Here is a 20,641-nt window from a genome sequence, read left to right as displayed (position 1 = left end):
TTCTCAGTCATCCAGGTCATGGTTGCCCCAAAGGTGCTTTTTCAAGAGGCAACAGCACTTTCTGGTTTTTCTTTAAAGACGTTTCATTTTTCATCCAAGAAGCTTCTTCAGCTTTGATTGGATAGTGGGAAATGGAAGGATTTATACTTGCAGACAGCTAATCATTTGTGTTCTTTTAGAGAGTCATTGAGGCCACCTTGAAGTTTATCTATGTCGTCAGGGTCATCTGAGTAGTGCAAATGGGTGTGGAATCTGACTATGACTATGTTCTAGACTGGAGACAGATGATGCTGTATCCCACCCCCTCTGATGAGAGAGGGCTGTTCAATTTTTACATAGATGGCTTCTTTGGTCCCTCTTTCAAATCAGCTGTCCTCTCTGTCCAAAATGTGGACTTTGTTGTCTTCAAAACAGTGTTTTTGCCTTTTAAATACAGCTGTCTTGATCCTCCTAGGTTGTGCCATGTGATTATGAAGTGGTTGTTTTGTTTCCCCAATTTAACTGTAGTGAACTTTTTAAATTATCATACTCCTTTACTTTACTTCTTTTTTGTAATTTATTAGGGGAATTTGGCTCCGTAAGGGAGGGTCAGTTGAAAATGCCTGATGGCTCTCTCCAGAAAGTTGCAGTGAAAATGCTAAAAGGTGAGTAAATCTAAACTATTTGAACTGTCTCCATGCCATTTTGTACCATAAACCTTCCATTTTCTGAGTTTGTGACTATATAGTCACCAAACTACATATAGTTGGCTGTGCTTTATCTGTCTTCCCATTTTCCCTTTTCTTCTATTGCCTATAATTGACATAAATTCCTTGAATGTGCAATTTGTTTATTTCATGTATATGGCAACCGTTCTCATCAGTGCAATTCTGGACAGTGACCACAATTAAAAACTTCAATATAAGCATAAATGTAGAGATATAAGCACAACAAAAGTATAGCATCAAAACCAAGACCCTTCAGACATCCTCTAGTTATGTTGGTTTTTAATTCCCATATGCCCGACTCGGTAGCATAATGATGCTGCATTCTATAGTTTAATTTATATTCCATTTTTCCCATAACTTAAATGTTTGACAAATGTGATTCACAATCTGCACATTAGGATTGGTAAATTAAAATATGACTAGTAACACTGTTCATATCCAATCTATTTGTAAATCTATTTGACATATTTAATGGCCAGTTCTATGGATTAAGCAGATTGCACTGTGCCCGTCTTGAAGTGTTATTCATAGCACCTGTTTTTACTGCTTTTCCTATAGACTTCCAACTGCTCTTTGTACATTCTGCTCTTTTTTTGAATTTGCCACTAATGAGTTTAAAAGAAATCTCAATAGTACTTCCTTTTCTTTTAGCTGACATTTTCACTTCCAACGACATAGAGGAATTCCTGAAAGAAGCTGCTTGCATGAAGGAGTTTGATCATCCACACATTACTAAATTAATAGGTGAGCATTGTCACATTTAATATTTGCCCTAGAGGGTCCCAAACTATATATTTATCAAATCAAATCAAATATTTATTGTCAATTGCACAACATGTGTACAATGAAATTGAATGAGCCTCCCTTGGTGTAGCCCACCCAAGGACACAGAATACATCTCAATAAATCAATACGTAAGAAGAATATTATATACATGTTGCATGTTACTCTGGCACTGCAAGTCTATCACATTAGCTTGATTGTGGTGTTATGTTGCAGTAAAAGGTTTGACAGCCTATGAATAAAAGTTATTTTTCTGCCTATTCATTTGGCTGGCTATGCTTCTACAGGGCGGGGCATAACCTTTTCCTAGGGGGTCACAGCAACACTTGTAATAACAACACAAATAATTCATACACCATTCGAAAGCCCATCAAAAACTGAGTTTATTGACACGATTTAATAGTCAGTATGACCACCATTAGCCCTTCGAACAGCATTCAAACGAGGTGGATAAGAACACAACAAATCTTCAAACAGTTCCGTTCGATTTTCCAGATTTTTCAACACAGTTTCCAAATTCATTCTCAAAGTTTCAACCGAATATCGATTTTGACCTTGCTCCTGAATCTTCAGAGCTTCCACTTCATCCTTAATTATGGCCCCAATGTTCTCTGCCGGATTGAGATCTGGCGAATTTCCCGGCCAGACGTCATTGCCCCAAAATTCGACATTGTTTTCCTTTAACAATTGCTGAGTCGCATTTGCACGCATGCAAGGAGCTTTGTCATGAAGAAAGACAGCCTCACCAACCACCAAGACATTGTCTGGATCACTGAGAAATGGAATGACATTCTCCAATAAAATTTTCTCACGGAAATAACTGCCATCCCAGGATTCCCCTTTATCCTTCAAAACCCAATGCAGTTTCTTGGCTATGAAAATGACGAAAATCCCGATGCAAGTCGGATTGCGAATGATTTGTCGATATCGTTCATGTTTGGCGATGTCGTCGACGTCTTTAGCCCAAATTCGATCGTTCTGGAAATTCGGTTTTCGAATGGCATAAACGAAGAATTCGTCAGATGGCGCCAAATGAAGAAAATCTTCCTCGGTCCATTCAGACAACCAATCGCACAACCAAAGCCGATCTTGAACGTGTGTTTGAGTTTTCAATGGTTTGCAAATGACGTGGAATGGCTTCAAACCTTCTCGTTCTCGATATCGGCCGATTGTCCTTTGATCAACTCGTTTTCCACGAATTTGAAGGATTTCTTGGGCCACTTTTCGGTTTCCTTTTTGTTGTTTGCGACTGCCAGTTGCAATGATGGCTTTGCTTTCTTGGGACAGTTGCAGAGGACGCCCTTCTCCAAATTTTGTGAAACATTCTTGGGCTGTTTTGTTCCAATTATCAGTAACCCAATCCGGATGACGTTTCAATTTGTTTGCAATCCATTTTCGATTGATAAACGTCGCTCCAGCATCGCGAGCCTCTCGAAAGGCAATGCATTTTATTCTGTCAATGATCCTTTGTTCTTCCGAATCGAATTTTCCAGCCATTCTTAAAGCAAATTTAACATTTAATAGCTCATTCAATTCAGTTTTTTATGGGCTTTAAAATGAGGTGTCGCGGAAGTTGTAAACTGCTGTCGATCTTGCTGTGACCCCCTAGGAAAAGGTTATGCCCCGCCCTGTATATATCCCCTGCCCAATGGTAGGAGAGTAAAGAAATGCTGTCCAGGGTGTGAACCATCCCTGAGGATTTTCCTCACTCTGCTGAGGCAGTGGGACTTGGCGATTTCATCCAGGGAGGTTAGGGGGAAGCCCATGATTTTTTGTGCTGTGCTTATTTGTAGAAGGAAATTTATTAATTTACTAAATCTATCAATATGGCTGCCCATCTTACAAATCCAACCCTGGGTGGCTGGCAATCTGTTGAAACAATAAAGAAACAATATAAGCAAAGAATTTTAAAAGCAACAATGGTCACCAAGAATAAACCCAAACGAAACATTTAACAGAGCCTTTCCACAGAAAATTAGAAGGAACGGTAGTCACCAATATATTTGGAGTGTAGTTGTTCTCAGTGCATATATATACTGTATTGTTACATTTCAAATAATTCTTCTGAAGACTATTGTTATTTGATAGTCCTCATTTTCTCTAATATATATTGGTTCTCAAAAATGAAGCAAGTAGTTGCCATGGCTGATAAGTATAACTACCAGTCTGAAACCATCCTGTTGCCTTAGATCAGGGGTGTCAAACTCAATTTCATTGAGGGCAACATCAATATTGTGTTTGACCTTGGGAGGTGGGGGTGTGTGGCCAGCTATATGTCACTCACATCAGGGGTGCCTGTAGTGGCCCGAGAGTTCTGCCAGCGAAAATGGACTGTTTCCAGGGTGGTCCTTCGGGTCAGATCTAAGCACTCCACGGGCCAGATCCAGCCCCTGGGCCTTGAGTTTGACACCCCTGCATTAGATGGAATGTTTCTGAGTACTAATAAGAAAATATCCCCAATTTGGCGTTATCATGAGATATTTTTGACCGCTACTTGATCCAAATAAAAAGTCAGGTTATTTGAAGAATACCTAGGTTTTTTTGATGCCGGAAGTCCTCAACTTACAATAGTTCATTCAGTGATTGTTCAAAGTTACAATGGCAGGGGGAAATGTGACTTATGACCCTTTTTTCATAGTTATGACCTTTGCGTTATCCCCATGATCATGTGATCAAAATTCAGATGCTTAGCAACTGGTTCATATTTATGACCTTTGCTGGGTCCCAAAGTCATATGATCCCCTTTTGCGACTTCTCACAAGCAAAGTCAATGGGGAAGCCAGATTCACTTAACAACCTGGTTACTAATTTACCAACTGCAGTGATTTCCCTTGACAGCTGTGGCAAGAAAGATCATAAAATGGGGCAAAACTCACTTAACAGATGTCTCACTTAGCAACATAAATGCTGGGCTCAACTGGGGTCGTAAGTTGAGGATTACCTGTACCGCTTAAATATAGCCTTGTGAAGCAAATAAGAGTAGATGGGATGAATGCATGGATTGCATTTAACTAAACTAAGAGTTTAGAAGTGCTGCCTTTTCAGAATGTAGTGTTGCTTTCAGCAGTTTGTGCAGCGGGAGCTATGCTAAGTATTTATGGTCATTTATTACAGGTATTGTGGTTCTTGCAAATTCACATTTCTGTTTTCTCAAATCAGGGGTCAGTTTGCGTAATCGGCCTAAAGGTCGCCTTCCAATCCCAATGGTTGTCCTGCCCTTCATGAAGCATGGAGACCTTCACTCTTTTCTACTAATGTCCAGGATTGGAGAAAACCCCTTTGTAAGTTTTTTCTCTTAAGGCAACATGGAGATTAATTGATCTTCTATCGCTTACACTGTTGTAAATTATTCTCATGTATTGATTTGTTTAGTTCAGGGGTAGTCAACCTTTTTATACCTACCGCCCACTTTTGTATCTCTGTTAGTAGTAAAATTTTCTAACCGCCCATCGGTTCCACAGTCATGGTGATTGATAAACAGGGGTGGGTTTCAACCGGTTCGCGGCAGTCCCTGCGATCCGGTTGGTCGCCGAACCCGGAAGTAAGTAACTTCCAGGAACGGTGAAGCCCCCCCCCCGCACCCACATGCCCCCGCGCGCCCGCTCCTTACCTGGTTTTGCCGAATTCTGCGCTTCCACGCATGCGCAGGACGCATACAGCGCCTGCGCGATCCTCCAGGAGCAGCTGGAGCATCGCACAGACGCTAGTACGCATGCGTGTGCCACGCGCGTGTGCGAGGACGCCGCCAGCCTCGTTCCAACCGAACCGGTTGGAACGGGGCGAGAAACCCACCCCTGTTGATAAAGTAGGGAAGTAACTTTACTTTATAAAATTTATAAAGCAGAGTTACAGCAAACCCCTACCGCCCACCATGAAAGCTGGAACGCCCACTAGTGGGCGGTAGGGACCAGTTTGACTACCACTGGTTTAGTTGGTTGGTTCCTTGCAGGGCTGCTTACTGTATTTGCTGCTACAAGTCCAAAAAGATTCTGAATGGCTTACTTCCTCCTCTTCCAGTAAGTTGGTTAAAAATTAAAATTAAAAACAAACGATAAAATAACTATTGGCAATTACAGCTAAAATTATAAAAGGTTTCAGCATCTAAGGAACAAACATCAAAACACAAATAAGCAAAAGGGACTTGCAGCTTATGTCAGTTCTACTCTCAGTTTTCTTAAACATCCAGGTTTTAATGGCTTTCCTGAAGCTTGTAAGAGTTTAAGGGGGAAGCTGATCCAATAGGGAAAAGGGGTTGCATTTAAGAAAGCCTACCTCATAACTCCCCTCAAGATGATCATCCTTGAGAGAAGAAATTTAGTGAATTTAGTAGGTGGCTCAGTGGCTAAGATGCTGAGCTTGTCGATTACAAAGATCGGCAGTTCAGCAGTTCGAATCCCTAGCGCCACATAACGGAGTGAGCTCCTGTTACTTGTCCTAGCTTCTGCCAACCTAGCAGCTCGAAAGCATGAAAAAATGCAAGTAGAAAAATAGGAACCACCTATGGTGAGAAGGTAACAGCGTTCCGTGTGGCTTCGGCATTTAGTCATGCCGGCCACATGACCACGGAGGCATCTTCGGACAGCGCTGGCTCTTTGGCTTTGAAATGGATATGAGCACCACCCCCTACAGTCGGGAACAAGTAGCGCATATATGTGAGGGGAACCTTTACCTTTACCACATCATACTGGGCAATTGGAAGAAAGTGCTATTTTAGATAATCAAGTGCTGAATTATGTAGGATTTAAAAATATCATCTAGCATCTTGAATTCCACCTGGAACCAAACAGAGAAACACTGCAGCTCTCAAAGTAGAATTGTAACTTGGGAGAAATCCAGTTTTTGAGTGGATGTATTCTGAACCAATTGAAGTTTCTGGATAGTCATCAGGAACAACCACTTGTAAAGCAAATTGTAGTAATCCAAATCTTATGTGGGCTGTTAATTATATACAATGAAAATGGTTAACACCTTTAACCATATAAAACATGTGGAGAGTTGCAGCTATTTTTAGAACCTCCTGTGCTATCTGCCATTAAATTTCAGATTCAGAAATGCTAAATGTGCATTTCAGGGGTCAAAATCAAGGTGAGCTGGTTAGAATGCAGTATTGCAGGCTAAGTCACTGCTCGCTCCAGGAGTTCGATTCTGACCGGCTCAAGGTTGCCATCCATCCTTCCGAGGTTGGGAAAACGAGAACCCAGATTGTTGGGGACAAAATGCTGATTCTGTAAACTGCTTACAGAGGGCTGTAAAACACTGTGAAGCGGTAAAGAAGTCTAAGTGGTATTACTATTTTGTTGCCAATAGCAGTGAAAGTGTTCTTTGCTAATTTTTGTATGTGTGCTGTGGAAGAAAATATTTGCAGCTCAGGGCTGAGTTTAGGAGTCATGGGACTCTCTGAGCTTCATTGTTTTCTTGCAGATGTTTCATTACTTAGTTTAGGAACTTCATCAATGCTAGAAGAAAGTGGGGTTTGCTTTCAGTTTATATACAAGTGCCTTGCCCTTTCGGTGATGGTAGGCATATTTTGGGTGATCTGAGTTGGTAGGTCCTTGATTGGGGTGTTGTTTATAGTTTGGTTGTTGATCTAGTGTTAAATCTTGGTGTTAATCTCTGCATATCTGTGTGTTGGTTGCTACTGAAGAAATTTTTGGTCTTTTTCTTTTTCTTTTTTTTGCTTTTTGATTATCTATTTTGAATGGCATGTAGATGTTGTTTATCTCTATGTACCTTTGGATGTCTGATTTGTCATCCATCATGTCAGGCTTCCAGGAATTCTTTTAATATTCTTGGACTTAGCCTGGTCTAGGATGAAAAAAAAATGTTTACTAGCACTGACCTTTGCAAAGTCTTTGCATTCAGACTGATAATGCTGCAATTGAAGTGCAATAGTGTTGTTTAGGGTTTTTTTTTATTGAAGTATTTTTTCAGTCGGGTTAGAGCACATGCAATGCTTGGATTAGAACAGTTGTAAAGACAAGGTTAGGCTTTAAGATATTTACTGGGAGGATTTGAGGACATACAAGAAAGGATTTTTTTAAAACACCAAAACACATTCATTGATATTTGTAACCTGCTTGTCACCAGTACACAACAGATATGTTATTGCTGCTGCTAGATACCATACACAGCTAGAAACATCTAGCCATTGGAAAGCTTTCTCTCTTGCCTGATGTCATGCTTCCCCCTCTGCTAAATTTAATGGATGCTAAATATATATTTAAAAAATCCATTGGTCGAAATCATTTGCCCCTGTGATTCTGGAGAGGTAGAAACTACAAAGTGTGTCCTTCTTCACTGCTCCCATTAGGGAGACATAATAGATATTGGGTTGCCCAGATTCAGCCCTTGCCCGAATGCTGCTTATAGACAAAATGATAATAGCAATAGCACTCAGACTTTACAGGCTTTACGTTGCTTTATAGTCTTCTCTCAGTGGTTTACAGAGTCAGCATATTTCCCCGCCAAAATTGGCTCCTCATTTTACTCACCTTGGAAGGATGGAAGGCTGAGTCAACCTTGAGGATGGTGAGATTTGAACTGCCAAATTGCAGGCAGCTGGTAGTCAGCAGAAGTAGCCTGCAGTACTGCACTCTAACCACTGTGCCACCACAGCTCCTTGTTTCCTCTTGTTACAGCACATGTAGCTAGATTTTTACAGCAGCAGAGGAGATCTGTCAAAGTCTCATGGGCCAATATCCTGCAATGCATTTCCTATAAATATTAGTTGTTTAAATTTTAGATATTACCACTTCACTGATATTAATAGATATTTTTACTTTCTAGTATTTTTACATATCACACTTAATATAATTTTAGTATATCTGATATAGGTTGTATTCTGGATTTAACATATTAGATGCTAGCTAGGTTATTTAACAAATGTATTTTAACTCTGTCTTAAATTTTATTTGTTTGTATTGGTCTTTGAACACAATAAATTAAATCCAAAATTGAAATTCATATTTGTACATTAACAGCCTATTGATTCTTGGAGTGACAATTTTTTTTCTAAGAAAAATCATGGATATCATTTAAATGAAGGAAATTGCTGGGCGGTTCTTCCTACATTATATTATTTGTTTTGCAAAGTTTTGCCAGTTGAGAAAACATACAACACAAAGTAAAAAGAAGGCCCTTCTCCTGATGTCCTGCCTCTTATGTGCAGGGAATTTGTTATAACTTGGCCTCTAACGTGACTAATAGAGAGAACTTCTGCTTTCCATGTGTTGTTAATTCATTTATTTTTAAACACTCTTAGTGAAACACCAAAATGGTTGTTTCCACAGTAGGATTTAAGATTTAGGATTTTCTATGCTACTGTGTTTCCCCGGAAATAAGACAGGGTCTTATTTTCATTCAACCCCCCAAATAAGCGCTTGGCCTTATTATCGGGAAGGTCTTATTATTTTTGAGGTGCAGGATGTGGCGAGCATGGTCACCTCATGGCTGCTGATGTGTTGCAATATTTTCAGGGAGGGATTATTTTCAGGGGAGGGCTTCTTTTAGCGCATGTGCTCAAAAGTCCGATTGGGCTTATTATCCGGAGAGGTCTTATTTTTGGGAGAAATGGGGTACTTTTGTTGTATAATTTCTGGAACTCATAATGGCTTAAAATATTACATTTTCTTCCTAATAATCTACCTTCCACTGTACTTCTTTTTTTTTTACAGAATTTGCCTCTGCAGACCCTCTTAAAGTTTATGATTCACATTGCTAGTGGCATGGAATACCTGAGCTCGAAAAACTTTATACATAGGGATCTAGCTGCTCGGAACTGCATGTAAGTTCGCAATGTCCTTATAAGAAGAGTTAAAGCATGCATAAAAAATAAATTTAGAGGCGCTAGATTGGGAAGGCCTTATTGTACCTATCTGGGGAAGAATTGGGGCTGAGATTTAAACAAAATACTTGAAATTTTATTCTAAGAGACAGGTAGTCTTCAACTTATCACCACAATTGTGCCCAAAATTTATGTTGTTAAATGAGACAGTTAAGTGAATTTTGCCCCGTGTTTAACCCATTTTTTCTTGCCATAGTTGTTAAGTGAATCACTACACTAGTTAGCGTTAATTAGCACGGCTCTTAAGTGAATCTGGCTCCCCCCCTTGACTTTGCTTGTCAGAAGGTCGCAAAAGGGGATCACTGGAACACTGCAATCATCATAAATATGAGTCAGTTGTTGAGCATCTGAATTTTAGATCATGTGACCATGGGGATGCTAGAGGAGTCGTAGGTGTGAAAAATGGTCATGAGTCCCTTTTTTCAGTGTTGTTGTAATTTTGAACTGCTGTATGTCGAGGATTATCTATACTGCTCACTTTGATGTTCTGATTGATGAAAGCAAACATCAATACAATACAATACAATAGCAGAGTTGGAAGGGACCTTGGAGGTCTTCTAGTCCAACCCCCTGCCTAGGCAGTAAACCCTATACCGTTTCAGACAAATGGCTATCCAACATCTTCTGAAAGACTTCCAGTGTTGGGGCATTCACAACTTCTGGAGGCAAGCTGTTCCACTGATTAATTGTTCTAACTGTCAGGAAATTTCTCCTCAGTTCTAAGTTGCTTCTCTCCCTCATTAGTTTCCACTCATTGCTTCTTGTTTTACCCTCAGGTGCCTTGGAAAATAGCTTAACTCCCTCTTCTTTGTGGCAACCCCTGAGATATTGGAACACTGCTATCATGTCTTCCCTAGTCCTTCTTTCTATTAAACTAGACAAATCCAGTTCCTGCAACTGTTCTTCATATGTTTTAGTCTCCAGTCCCCTAACCATCTTTGTTGCTCTTCTCTGCACTCTTTCTAGAGTCTCCACATCTTTTCTACATCGTGGTGACCAAAACTGAATGCAGTTTTCCAAGTGTGGCCTTACCAAGGCATTATAAAATGGTATTAACACTTCACATGATCTTGATTCTATCCCTCTGTTTATGTAGCCTAGAATTGTATTGGCTTTTTTGGCAGCTGCTGCACACTGCTGGCTCATATTTAAATGGTTGTCCACTAGGACTCCAAGATCCCTTTCACAGTTACTACTATTGAGGAAGGTACCACCTATACTGTACCTGTGCATTTCATTTTTGTTGCCTAAATGTAGAAACTTACTCTTTTCACCATTGAATTTCATTTTATTAGATAGTGCCCAATGTTCAAGTTTGTCAAGATCCTTCTGTATCTTTAGCCTATCTTCTGGAGTGTTGGCTATTCCTGCCAGGTTGGTGTCATTTGCACATTTGATGAGTTCCCCATTTATTCCCTCATCCAAATCATTGATGAAGATGTTGAAGAGTACTGGGCCTATAACAGAGCCTTGGGGTACTCCACTGCATACTTCCCTCCATGTAGATGCAGTACCATTGAGGACTACACGTTGAGTGTGGTTGGTCAGCCAATTACCAATCCATCTGGTGGTGGTGCTGTCTAACCCACATTCTTCTACTTTATCTAGTAGTAGGTTATGGTCTACCTTATCAAATGCCTTACTGAAGTCCAAGAAACTATATCGATGACATTCCTCCGGTCCACTAATTTTGTCACTTTGTCAAAGAATGCAATAAGATTAGTCTGGCATGATCCGTTTTTGACAAACCCATGTTGGCTTTTGGCTATTACTTTGTTTACTTCTAGATGTTCACTAATTTGTTGCTTGATTATCTTTTCCAGAATCTTTCCTGGTATTGAGGTCAGACTGTTAGGTCTGTAGTTTCCTGGATCTATTTTTTTTCCCTTTTTTGAAGATGGGAACCTCATCAGCTCTTTTCCAGTCCTCTGGCAGTTCCCCGGTGCTCCAGGATCTCTGAAAGATATAGTTCAGTGATTCTGAGATCTCGTCTGCCAGTTCCTTCAGAACCTTGGGGTGTGATCCATCCGGTCCTGATTATTTAAACTCGTCTAGGGTAGACAAATGCTCACTTACCATTTTCTTCCCTATTTTAACTTGTGTTCCTAATCTGATTTTTGTGGTGCTGTTTTTGATAGGTTTGACTGTTTTAGCCCTTTGTGTAAAGACAGATGCAAAAAATGAATTAAATAGTTCTGCTTTCTCCCTGTTGCTTGTCATCTTCTTGCCACTTTCTCCCAGCAATGGACCAATTGTTTCCTTAACTTTTTTCTTGTTTTTAACAAGTTGGAAGAAGCTTTTTTTGTTATTTTTTACTTTGTGGCAAGCCTTTCTTCATTGTGAGGCTTAGCTTTCCTCACTTCATTTTTACAAGCTTGGGTTATTTGCTGATATTCTGCCTTAGTTATGTCCCCCTCTTTCCACTTTTTATACTTATCTTTTTTGTCTTTTAATTTGTCAGAGTGTTCTTTATGCAGCCTGTTATGGAACCTGTTATTTTTGTTCTTCATTGGTATTGTGCTAGACTGGGCTTTTGTAATCTCATTTTTCAAAATTTCCCAAGCTTCTTAAGTTGTTTTCCCCTTGAGGATTCTCATCCATGGAATTCTTCCCAAGCTCTCTGAAATTAGCTCTCTTAAAGTCCAAGACTCTAGTTTGACTTTGTTCTAGTACTTGTTTTTGCAAAATGTTGACTTCCAATATCGCATGGTCACTTGCCCCCAGGGTTCCTGTGGCTTCAGCAACTTCTATTATTTCCTCTCTGTTAGTGAAAATTAAGTCCAATATGGCTGATCCCCTTGCTCCCTTCTCTACTTTTTATGAAACAAAATTGTCTGCTAGATTCATTAGGAACCTGTTGGATCTTCCACTTGGTGTAGAGTTTGTTTCCCAGTTGATGTTAAGGTAGTTAAAATCCCCCATTACTATTGTGGTGTGCTTCCTACATACCTTAGTTAGCTGACTAGCAAAACGTTCATCTACTTCCTTTGCTTGGTTGGGTGGCCTGTAGCATAGACCTATGGCAATGTCATCCCCCCCCCCCCAAACCTTTAATATTGATCCAAATGCATTCAAGATAGTTCTCATCATTGTTAAGCTCTATTTCTGTAGAGATGTAGTTATTTCTTATGTATAATGCAACTCCACCCCCTCTTTTATTTGGTCTATTTCTTTTAAATAATTTAAATCCTTCTAGCTGTATGTTCCATTTGTGGGTTTCATCCCACAAAGTTTCTGTAATGGCAACAATATCATATCTGCCCTCATTGAATTTCTAATGTACCCTGTTTATTCCTCATACTCTATTCATTGGTGTATAGACATTTGAGTCCATTTTGATTGACCCTGTGTTTACTGTCTACATAACCTGTGTTATGCTTGACTGCCCCTATTTTCTTTCCACTTTTATGATTCATGCACATGTATGGCACTCACTATTAAATGCTTGGTTTTGCTTGATAGCAGGAGTGATAATCTTACCCACACAAACATCTATGTTACATGCACTGATAACCCTATGAATTTTAGATTGCTGGGGACAGAAATGTTCTGTATCTATTAATTCTCTGTCCCTGCTGTTCAGTTTAAATGTTTATCCAGAAAATCTGTGAATGTAATGCCAAGTAACTCAGTCACTTTCTTGGATGCGTGCAAACTATCTCTTTTGTACAGTTTTTCATTGGACCAGCTACAGGCATCATGTCTAATAAAACCGAAGCCTTTCCTTCCTATTTTATTCCTTATATACTGGTGAAACCTCTGAAAAGATAAGCCTACAATCTACACTACTAAGTTCATACCCCAAGCTCTGGAAATCATTCTTCACAGAAAGTACATCTTTTTGGGACAGATCATTAGTGCCAAGATGTATAATAGCATCAATGTCACAGTCCTTACTTGTATTCTTGACTATCTTAAGAATACCCCTCTTGTCTCTGCTGGCAGTAGCACCTGGCAGACACCTGACCTCTTTTAAAATCTCCATATCCTTTCCTAAATTTACATCCCTTACGATTGAATCACCAACCCGAAGGTGACTTCTTTTTTTGCATACCTTGCTCTTCTTGTGTGACTGATGTGTGATACCTGGTTCCCCATTTCATCTTTCCGAAGAAAGTTCTTCATTTTGGACCACGATCCCTGCTTATTTGAGTCATCATCACAACTACCTTGACCTATCTCTTTAGTGTTCCCATGAAGGTCAGCAAGGGCACCATATCTGTTATGCTGAGTCACAGCAAAAGCTTTGTGTTTATGGTTCACAGCTCTCACCCTGCCAGATCCCACGGTTGTCCAGATTGCTCTTCTCCTGCAGGATCTTTGCGATAGAGGGGACTGATAGCATGGCATCTCCATAGAGTGGAATGGCCGAATTGGACACCTAATTTCTGCTTGGAGAGCACAGATTAGAGATTCTAGATAGGTAATCTTTCTATGTAGACTAGTATTTTGTTTACAAAGGGGACAGTATCCAAATTTGAAAAGAGTACTGCGAAAGACAGGTGCAAAACAGCTATTACATTGAACTAAGGCAGTCATTTTGAAATAAATGACTCAAACACACTAATCCAGAATGTATTATTGCTATTTTGGTTTATAGATGTATGATTCGCTACTATCTCAGTCTCTTTGTCTCTCTGACTCCCCACTGGTATCCAGCAGCTCCAATCCCAGCCTCAGCAAGGTTCAAATGAAATGGAGTTAAAGGGCCCCCACCTCAGTCTCTTTGTCTCTCTGACTCCCCCCTGGTATCCAGCAGCTCCAATCCCAGCCTCAGGAAGGTTCAAATGAAATCATGATTGATTCTTCTTCAGCAAAAATATCAGAACGATTAGGCATTGAAAAATCTCTTTCATATGACAGCTGATGAATTGGCACTGTTTCAGAGAATGCATACTTCCACTTTTCTCCCTTTCCAGAACGAACAATTTAAGACAAAGCCATCTGCATTCTTTAAGGATATTCATTTCAGCCTGGTTGCTGAAAGAGGAGCAAGGACCCTCTGTGTCCTAAATTTATTGAATTTAGGAACAGCACCCAGCTGAAATTCTGTGCCATGCTGCTTTTGGTAGTAGATACTGTTAATGGGCTACGAGAATAACCTTGGGAGATAGGAGGAAGAACCAGTCAGGGTAATGGTCAGTCAAGAAATATTTCAACCCACAGAAGGAATGGGGGTGTGTGAGGTTGGGTTACAGCCGTGATGGTGAACCTATGGAACATGTGTCACAGATGGCATGTGGCGCCCTCTCTGTAGGTGCGCAAGCCATTGCCCAGCTCAGCTCCACCGCAATGCACGCATGCCTCCCACAGGCGAGATGATTTTTGGGTCTCTGCCATGCATGAGGGAGAGGCATGTGCGGGGCGTGTGTGAGGGGGAGCGCCCCCCATGGCCTGTTTTTGGTCCCAGGAGGCTTCAGGGAGGCCTGCTAGGCCCAACATGGGTTGGCGGGTTGGGCATGTATGTGCAGGGGCGGGGATCCCAGGGGGCGGGTTTCATATTCGCATTGCATTATGGGTGTGGGCACGCACGCTCACGCATGCTTTAGGCATGCGAGGACAAAAAGGTTAGCCATCACTGGGTTAGAGAAAGCATCTTGGAGGGAACGCTTCCTTGTTCTCTGAAAAGTAAAGGCAAGGGCTTTCAGACTTGAGAGATTCTGTTACTTAACCTTACAATAAGGTTGATATTAGTAGTTATGTTTCTTGTTTAGGCTATTTTGAAGGGCTGACAGACGCTTGCTTGATCCCAGATTTGCTCTATTCTTCACTTAACCCATGGGTGACAAGCAGGAATTTGTCGATGTAATATTCCTTCAAATTGAGCCAGCCATTGGATAAAGACAGGATTGTTCCAAGGAAGAACATTGTAGAGAACACCGCTTGATTCAGGGTTGGACCTTAGAAATTGGAAAATAGGAAGTTTTATGTGTGTGTTTGCTGCCTTGAGTTACTTATAAAGTAATAAAGGTGAGATAATAATCAGATAGATTAGATTAGGATAGACAGACAGAACAGTTACTTTCTTTTCTACAGCTTAGTTACATATAGGTATATAGAAGGGAAAATCCCACAAATATACCACTATTTATGGCCTCTCCAACTAAATAAACAAGCAGTATGTAGTGTATCCATATTCTCTCTGCATTCGTAAATAAATACTCCTCTAATAAAGACAATTAGTACTACTTTAAAATGCTTGGCACAATATATTCAAGGCAAAACTATTGACTAGCTGAATTCTTTGAGCCCCTGTGTGAGAAATACACAATGTCACTGCCTGAAAGCAAGGATCTATCCCCAGAATCCCTCTAGAAAGTGCCGTAGCTTTTGCAGTAGAGAAAAGTATTAAATGCACGAGGAGTAACTGTATTGAACATATAAAATAAATTTGTAGGGGAAGCAACATGGAGTGAATCACCTACTTTCCCCCTCATCACAGCGTAGTCCACTGTGAAGGTCTGTTCACGAGGACCAGCAGGCGGCCATTAAACATTCAAGACTTTGGCTCAGCAACAGCCTGAGCATCTTTTATCTAAGTGTTCCTGTGGAGCATGTTGCATTGGCACGAAGAAAGAGTTCTAGTCTGAAGCAGAGAATCTAAACCTTCTTATTCCTGTGTTCTTTCTGTTGATGCTCCTTCTTCTACATCTTTCTCCCCCCCCCCCTCCACCCCCTGGCCTTTTCTTTTTTTTTGGTCTCTGTTAGGCTGGATGAAAACATGAATGTCTGTGTTGCTGATTTTGGGCTTTCGAAGAAAATCTATAGTGGAGATTATTACCGTCAGGGCTCTGCCTCAAAGCTCCCAGTGAAGTGGCTTGCATTGGAAAGCCTGGCGGACAATCTCTACACAACCCATAGTGATGTGGTGAGTGGAGGGTTGTTTTTTTTGTCTTTTTGTGCATTGCTTTTGTAATTATCAACGTGATGAAGAAATATCTATTATTCCATTTTCTTGACTAGGTGTTTTGTGACCGGAGGAGATCATGTTTATTTTTTGATGATCTTTGCACCATAATTGTTGTAGGTACTGATATGGGTCAGACCACGGCACAGATTTATTCTGCCATATCATCATGAACAAAATCATGACAAGTGAAACGTGCTGACTTTTGACCTGAATCTGCAGCATTGGTCTGCAAAACAATCAATCACAGAGATAATTCCTAAAGAAAATAGCAGCTTAATTCACACCTTCCTTCGAAACACCCAGTTGGCAGAAATGAGACCTGGATCTCCTCCAGTCAGCGCATTAAAGTTTTTTATTGGTACAATAGATTTTAGATCTTTAATATGGCATTTGTGATTGTCTATAGGACCCTTGATACCTATCAAGTTTAATGCTCTGGTTTTAAAAAAAACCTTTTAATTAAAATTTATATAATGGGGAGCAAAATGCTCAAGGATAATAGATATTTCTTTGTATGTTTGACTCCCATAGGCATATTTAGAAAATAAAATTGGAAGATAAATCTGTGCCCAATGGGCAGCATTTTATGAAGCAGTTCATAAAATTTGCAATGTCTCTAGCTTGGAAACCTATGGGTGAGATAAGGCAAACCTCCATGTTTTTGATCGTGGAATGTTTTTGAAGCTTGCGGATATAAACTTGCAGTAACATTTTGCATTGGATTTTTCTGGTTTCTATTTTATCACGTCTGATTTTCTATTCTCTGTCCCCTTTATGTAACCTTGTCCTTCTGCGTTATCACACAGCAATTTCCAAGCTTGTATCTACACTTTCCTTAAAGGCTGTACTATAATATAAATTCTAACAATGAATTATATGATATGGATCATGCAAAATCTTGTAACAACAGGAAAATAAATACAGATTTAAATCCCTATTTGGGAGCAGAATTTCCATTGCCTAGGTGAAGCGGTCATTATGTGAAACTTGTGACCGTACCACTTAGTGATATCTGCTCCAGTAGTCATAGTTGTGGTACCATTAGGTGAGGGCCTCACACTTCTCCTCCCCTGCCACGCTTGCCTCCACTTCAATTTCCTCCACCCTTCTATGTTTCCCCAATCCCTGCTCTTTTGGTTCCCCTGCCCTCTGTCATCCCTCGCTACCCCCAGCTGATGTTCACTGTCTTCTTCCTCCCGCTGACGTGTACCTAGCTGAATTTTGAGCATGCAACTGCTGGAATGCTGCACTGGTTGTAATTTTAGGTACATATCATTACCATTCATTCATCTCCATCGTAATTTCAATCAGTCACTGAACGAATGGTCATAAAGCAAAAACTGCCTAGAATGTAAAATCTACAGTTCTCTGAGTTCTTAATGAAAAGGAAAATGGGACTGTCTACGCTAATCTGAAGTCTATGAAGATCCTTTTTTGCAAGTATCAAGAGTCAGATGTTTCTCAGAAGTAATGCACTGTACACAATCACTTTAAGTACAAGGGTTCATGAATTCAGTTCCCAGGAGAACGTGTGAATTCCATAGTAAGATCTGTTCCATATAAAATGAAAACTGCCACATACTGCCTCCTGGTGGTCAACAAAAGTAAAAACCACCACCCAGGATATACATTTTTGTACAGGAAAGTAAAGCCATTCTTTTGTTATTCCACATGTATTCCTTCGGCTGTTATATATATTTATATGTACAGTATATCCTGGGTGATGATTTTACTTATGTTGACCATCAACATAATACATATATTTACACACACACACACACACACACACAAGCTAAAGAGTTCTAAAAAATAATGCGAAATACGACTGATGCAAAACACTGATTACCAGACATTCTCCTGAGTCAAACACAGTTTCTTTTCTGTTTAAAATATATGTAATTCTTTTTCTTCCTCACCTCTTAATTCCAATTCAGTGGGCATTTGGTGTGACTATGTGGGAAATTGTGACCCGAGGGCAAACTCCGTATGCGGGCATTGAAAATGCAGAAATTTACAACTACCTCATCAGTGGGAACAGACTGAAGCAGCCCCCAGAGTGCCTCGAAGATATGTGAGTGGCTTACTGGCCTATTATCTTACCTAGGCTTTGTGTAGAAGAGTAATCATGTTTTGAACAAGTTCAGTATTGTTTGAACAGGAAAACCTACTTACCAATGCCCTATGCCTCTAGGAGTGTGATTGCATCCACATACTTTTAATTTGAAAAAATATATGGTGTGCTTCAAGGAAATGTTTCTAAATTACTTTAAATAAGCATTTATAACGTAAACAGATATGGCGGTACCCACTGTAACAAATGCTCTATTTCCAGCACATATGTTGTTGTGTTGTTGTACAATCACTTAGTCATGACTTTGTGACCCCATGGACTACAGCAAGCCAGCCCCCTCTCCCATCTCCACTGGCCCAAACCCCTGCCCAGACAATCTAACCACCTTGTTCTCTGCCATTCCCCTTCTCCCTTTGCCATCAATCTTTCCCAACATTGGAGTCTTTTCCAGTGACTCCTCTCTTCTCATTAGAGGGCCAAAGTATTTGAGCCTCAGTTTCAGTATCTGTCATTCCAAAGAACAGCCAGGGTTGGTTTCCTTTTACAGCATATATAGTATAAAGGTAAAGGTTCCCCTCGCACATATGTGCTAGTTGTTCCCGACTCTAGGGGGCGGTGCTCACCTCAGTTTAAAAGCCAAAGAGCCAGCGCGGTCCGAAGACGTCTCCATGGTCATGTGGCCGGCATGACTAAATGCCGAAGGCGCATGGAATGCTGTTACCTTCCCACCAAAGTAGTCTCTATTTTTCTACTTGCATTTTTTAGGTGCTTTCGAACTGCTAGGTTGGAAGAAGCTGGGGCAAGTAACGGGATCTCACACCATTACGCGGTGCTAGGAATTCGAACCGCCAAACTGCCAATCTTTCTGATTGACAAGCTCAGCATTTTAGCCACTGAGCCACCGCGTCCCTCACAGCATATATAATGCTTGCTGATTGGGAATGAGTTACATTTTGTAAAAGATATTCAGCATTTTAGTGTCCGAGAGTCTTATCACCTCATACATACAGAGGACCATAATATTCCTTTGTTCTCAGGTCCCAAATTCTGGAAATTTTAAAACAGGTTAAGCCTATTCTAGGCCTTAATACAGCATTGCAATGTATTTCCCAAAAGATCAAAAGTCACAAATTTACAATGAAATTCAAAGTCTTAGTTCAAGGGGATTCCAGAAATCAAAAACGAGGATTTGAAAACTATAGGCCCTACAGGTTGCAGGTTATCCACCTTGCATTCTTTTAATATTTATTTATTATTGCCTTAAATAATCCCAGCTATAATTTAGTAAAGAACAAGTGATTGTGTCACAATCATATTTAATGTATTTGTGTATAAATACAACTAAATTGTATGTGGTTAATCTGAAAAAAAACAGACCTTGCACTTGTGGGAAAATGCTAGGAAGAAAAAAAAAATACCGTGTTCTCCAAAACATAGATTTGTGCTTAATCAACACACAGAGCATATCATTTAAATAGAGTAACAATCCAACAATGATGGAACTGTAAGGTAAATGAAGCCTAAAGGTACAAAAATATGATGATATGAATTCAGTTTAAGCATCTTGAGAAATCATCCAGTGGGCAGAATATGTATTTCTATCGTTCATTAGCCTCCGTATCCATTCCTATGATATGGAGCTCATTATCAGCAGCCATTTTCAAGAGGGAGGGGAAATGCAGATGGCTCTCCTTGTTTTGTCTCAGCACTCTTGTCCTCTGGCTTGCCTTGCAGCTACGATCTCATGTGCAGATGTTGGCATTTGGAACCCAAGCGACGTCCAAGCTTTGGAGCTCTGAAACTGCAGCTGGAAATGATTTTGGCAAGGCTGTCATTGCTTTCAAACAGTCAGGACCCTCTTTATGTCAATGTTGGGAGATCCCAAGAAGCTTGCAGCAGCGAAATCACCATGAATTGTCCTTTTGGAGCCTTGAATGGGGAAGCGGGAGCAATTGCTGCTGTGACTAGTGACTACCGTTACATCATGAACCCGTCGTGCCTTGGAAACGATGCAGAAAGTGAGAGGCGTCAGGATTTATATGACGGAGAAGCCCAGAGCCTCCTTTACGATCTAGAGATGGGAGCAAAACTATGTTAGCCCAAATAACAACAACAACAACAACAACAAAATAGACTTTACTTCTCCCTCCAATAAGATGTGTCTATCTTATTGTATCATCTTATGGTATCACCAAACAGAGACGGTTGGAAGCTGCTTTTAACCAACAGAAGTTGTAGTAATTAATGTCAGCTGTGGCTTCTGACAGCTGTTTTGGAGCTAATATCTCAAATTGATAGAATCACCTCCTGGCCTTCCAAGAGAAATC

The 20,641-nt window shown here is 40.3% G+C and overlaps 1 protein-coding gene across 3 annotated transcripts in view; it reads left to right on the top strand.

Annotated features, from left to right (window-relative positions):
• The window catches only part of TYRO3 (TYRO3 protein tyrosine kinase), a 77,922-nt gene extending 57,491 nt beyond the window's left edge, over window positions 1-20,431 (top strand). For all 3 annotated transcript variants that reach the window (XM_087722330.1, XM_087722345.1, XM_087722337.1), the window contains 7 exons: window positions 564-644; window positions 1,359-1,451; window positions 4,650-4,771; window positions 9,164-9,273; window positions 16,042-16,201; window positions 18,178-18,314; window positions 20,049-20,431. In XM_087722330.1, coding sequence (XP_087578456.1) covers window positions 564-644; window positions 1,359-1,451; window positions 4,650-4,771; window positions 9,164-9,273; window positions 16,042-16,201; window positions 18,178-18,314; window positions 20,049-20,412 — 1,067 coding nt within the window. In that variant the 3' untranslated portion in view covers window positions 20,413-20,431. The remainder of the gene's footprint in view (window positions 1-563; window positions 645-1,358; window positions 1,452-4,649; window positions 4,772-9,163; window positions 9,274-16,041; window positions 16,202-18,177; window positions 18,315-20,048) is intronic.
• Window positions 20,432-20,641: the final 210 nt, after the last annotated feature.

Source organism: Thamnophis sirtalis, unplaced genomic scaffold (assembly GCF_051295495.1).
Source record: "Thamnophis sirtalis isolate CommonGarterSnake01/CBP01778 unplaced genomic scaffold, rThaSir2_p1.2 scaffold_1, whole genome shotgun sequence".
NCBI lineage: Eukaryota > Metazoa > Chordata > Lepidosauria > Squamata > Natricidae > Thamnophis > Thamnophis sirtalis.
This window is presented reverse-complemented; position numbering and strand designations above follow the sequence as displayed.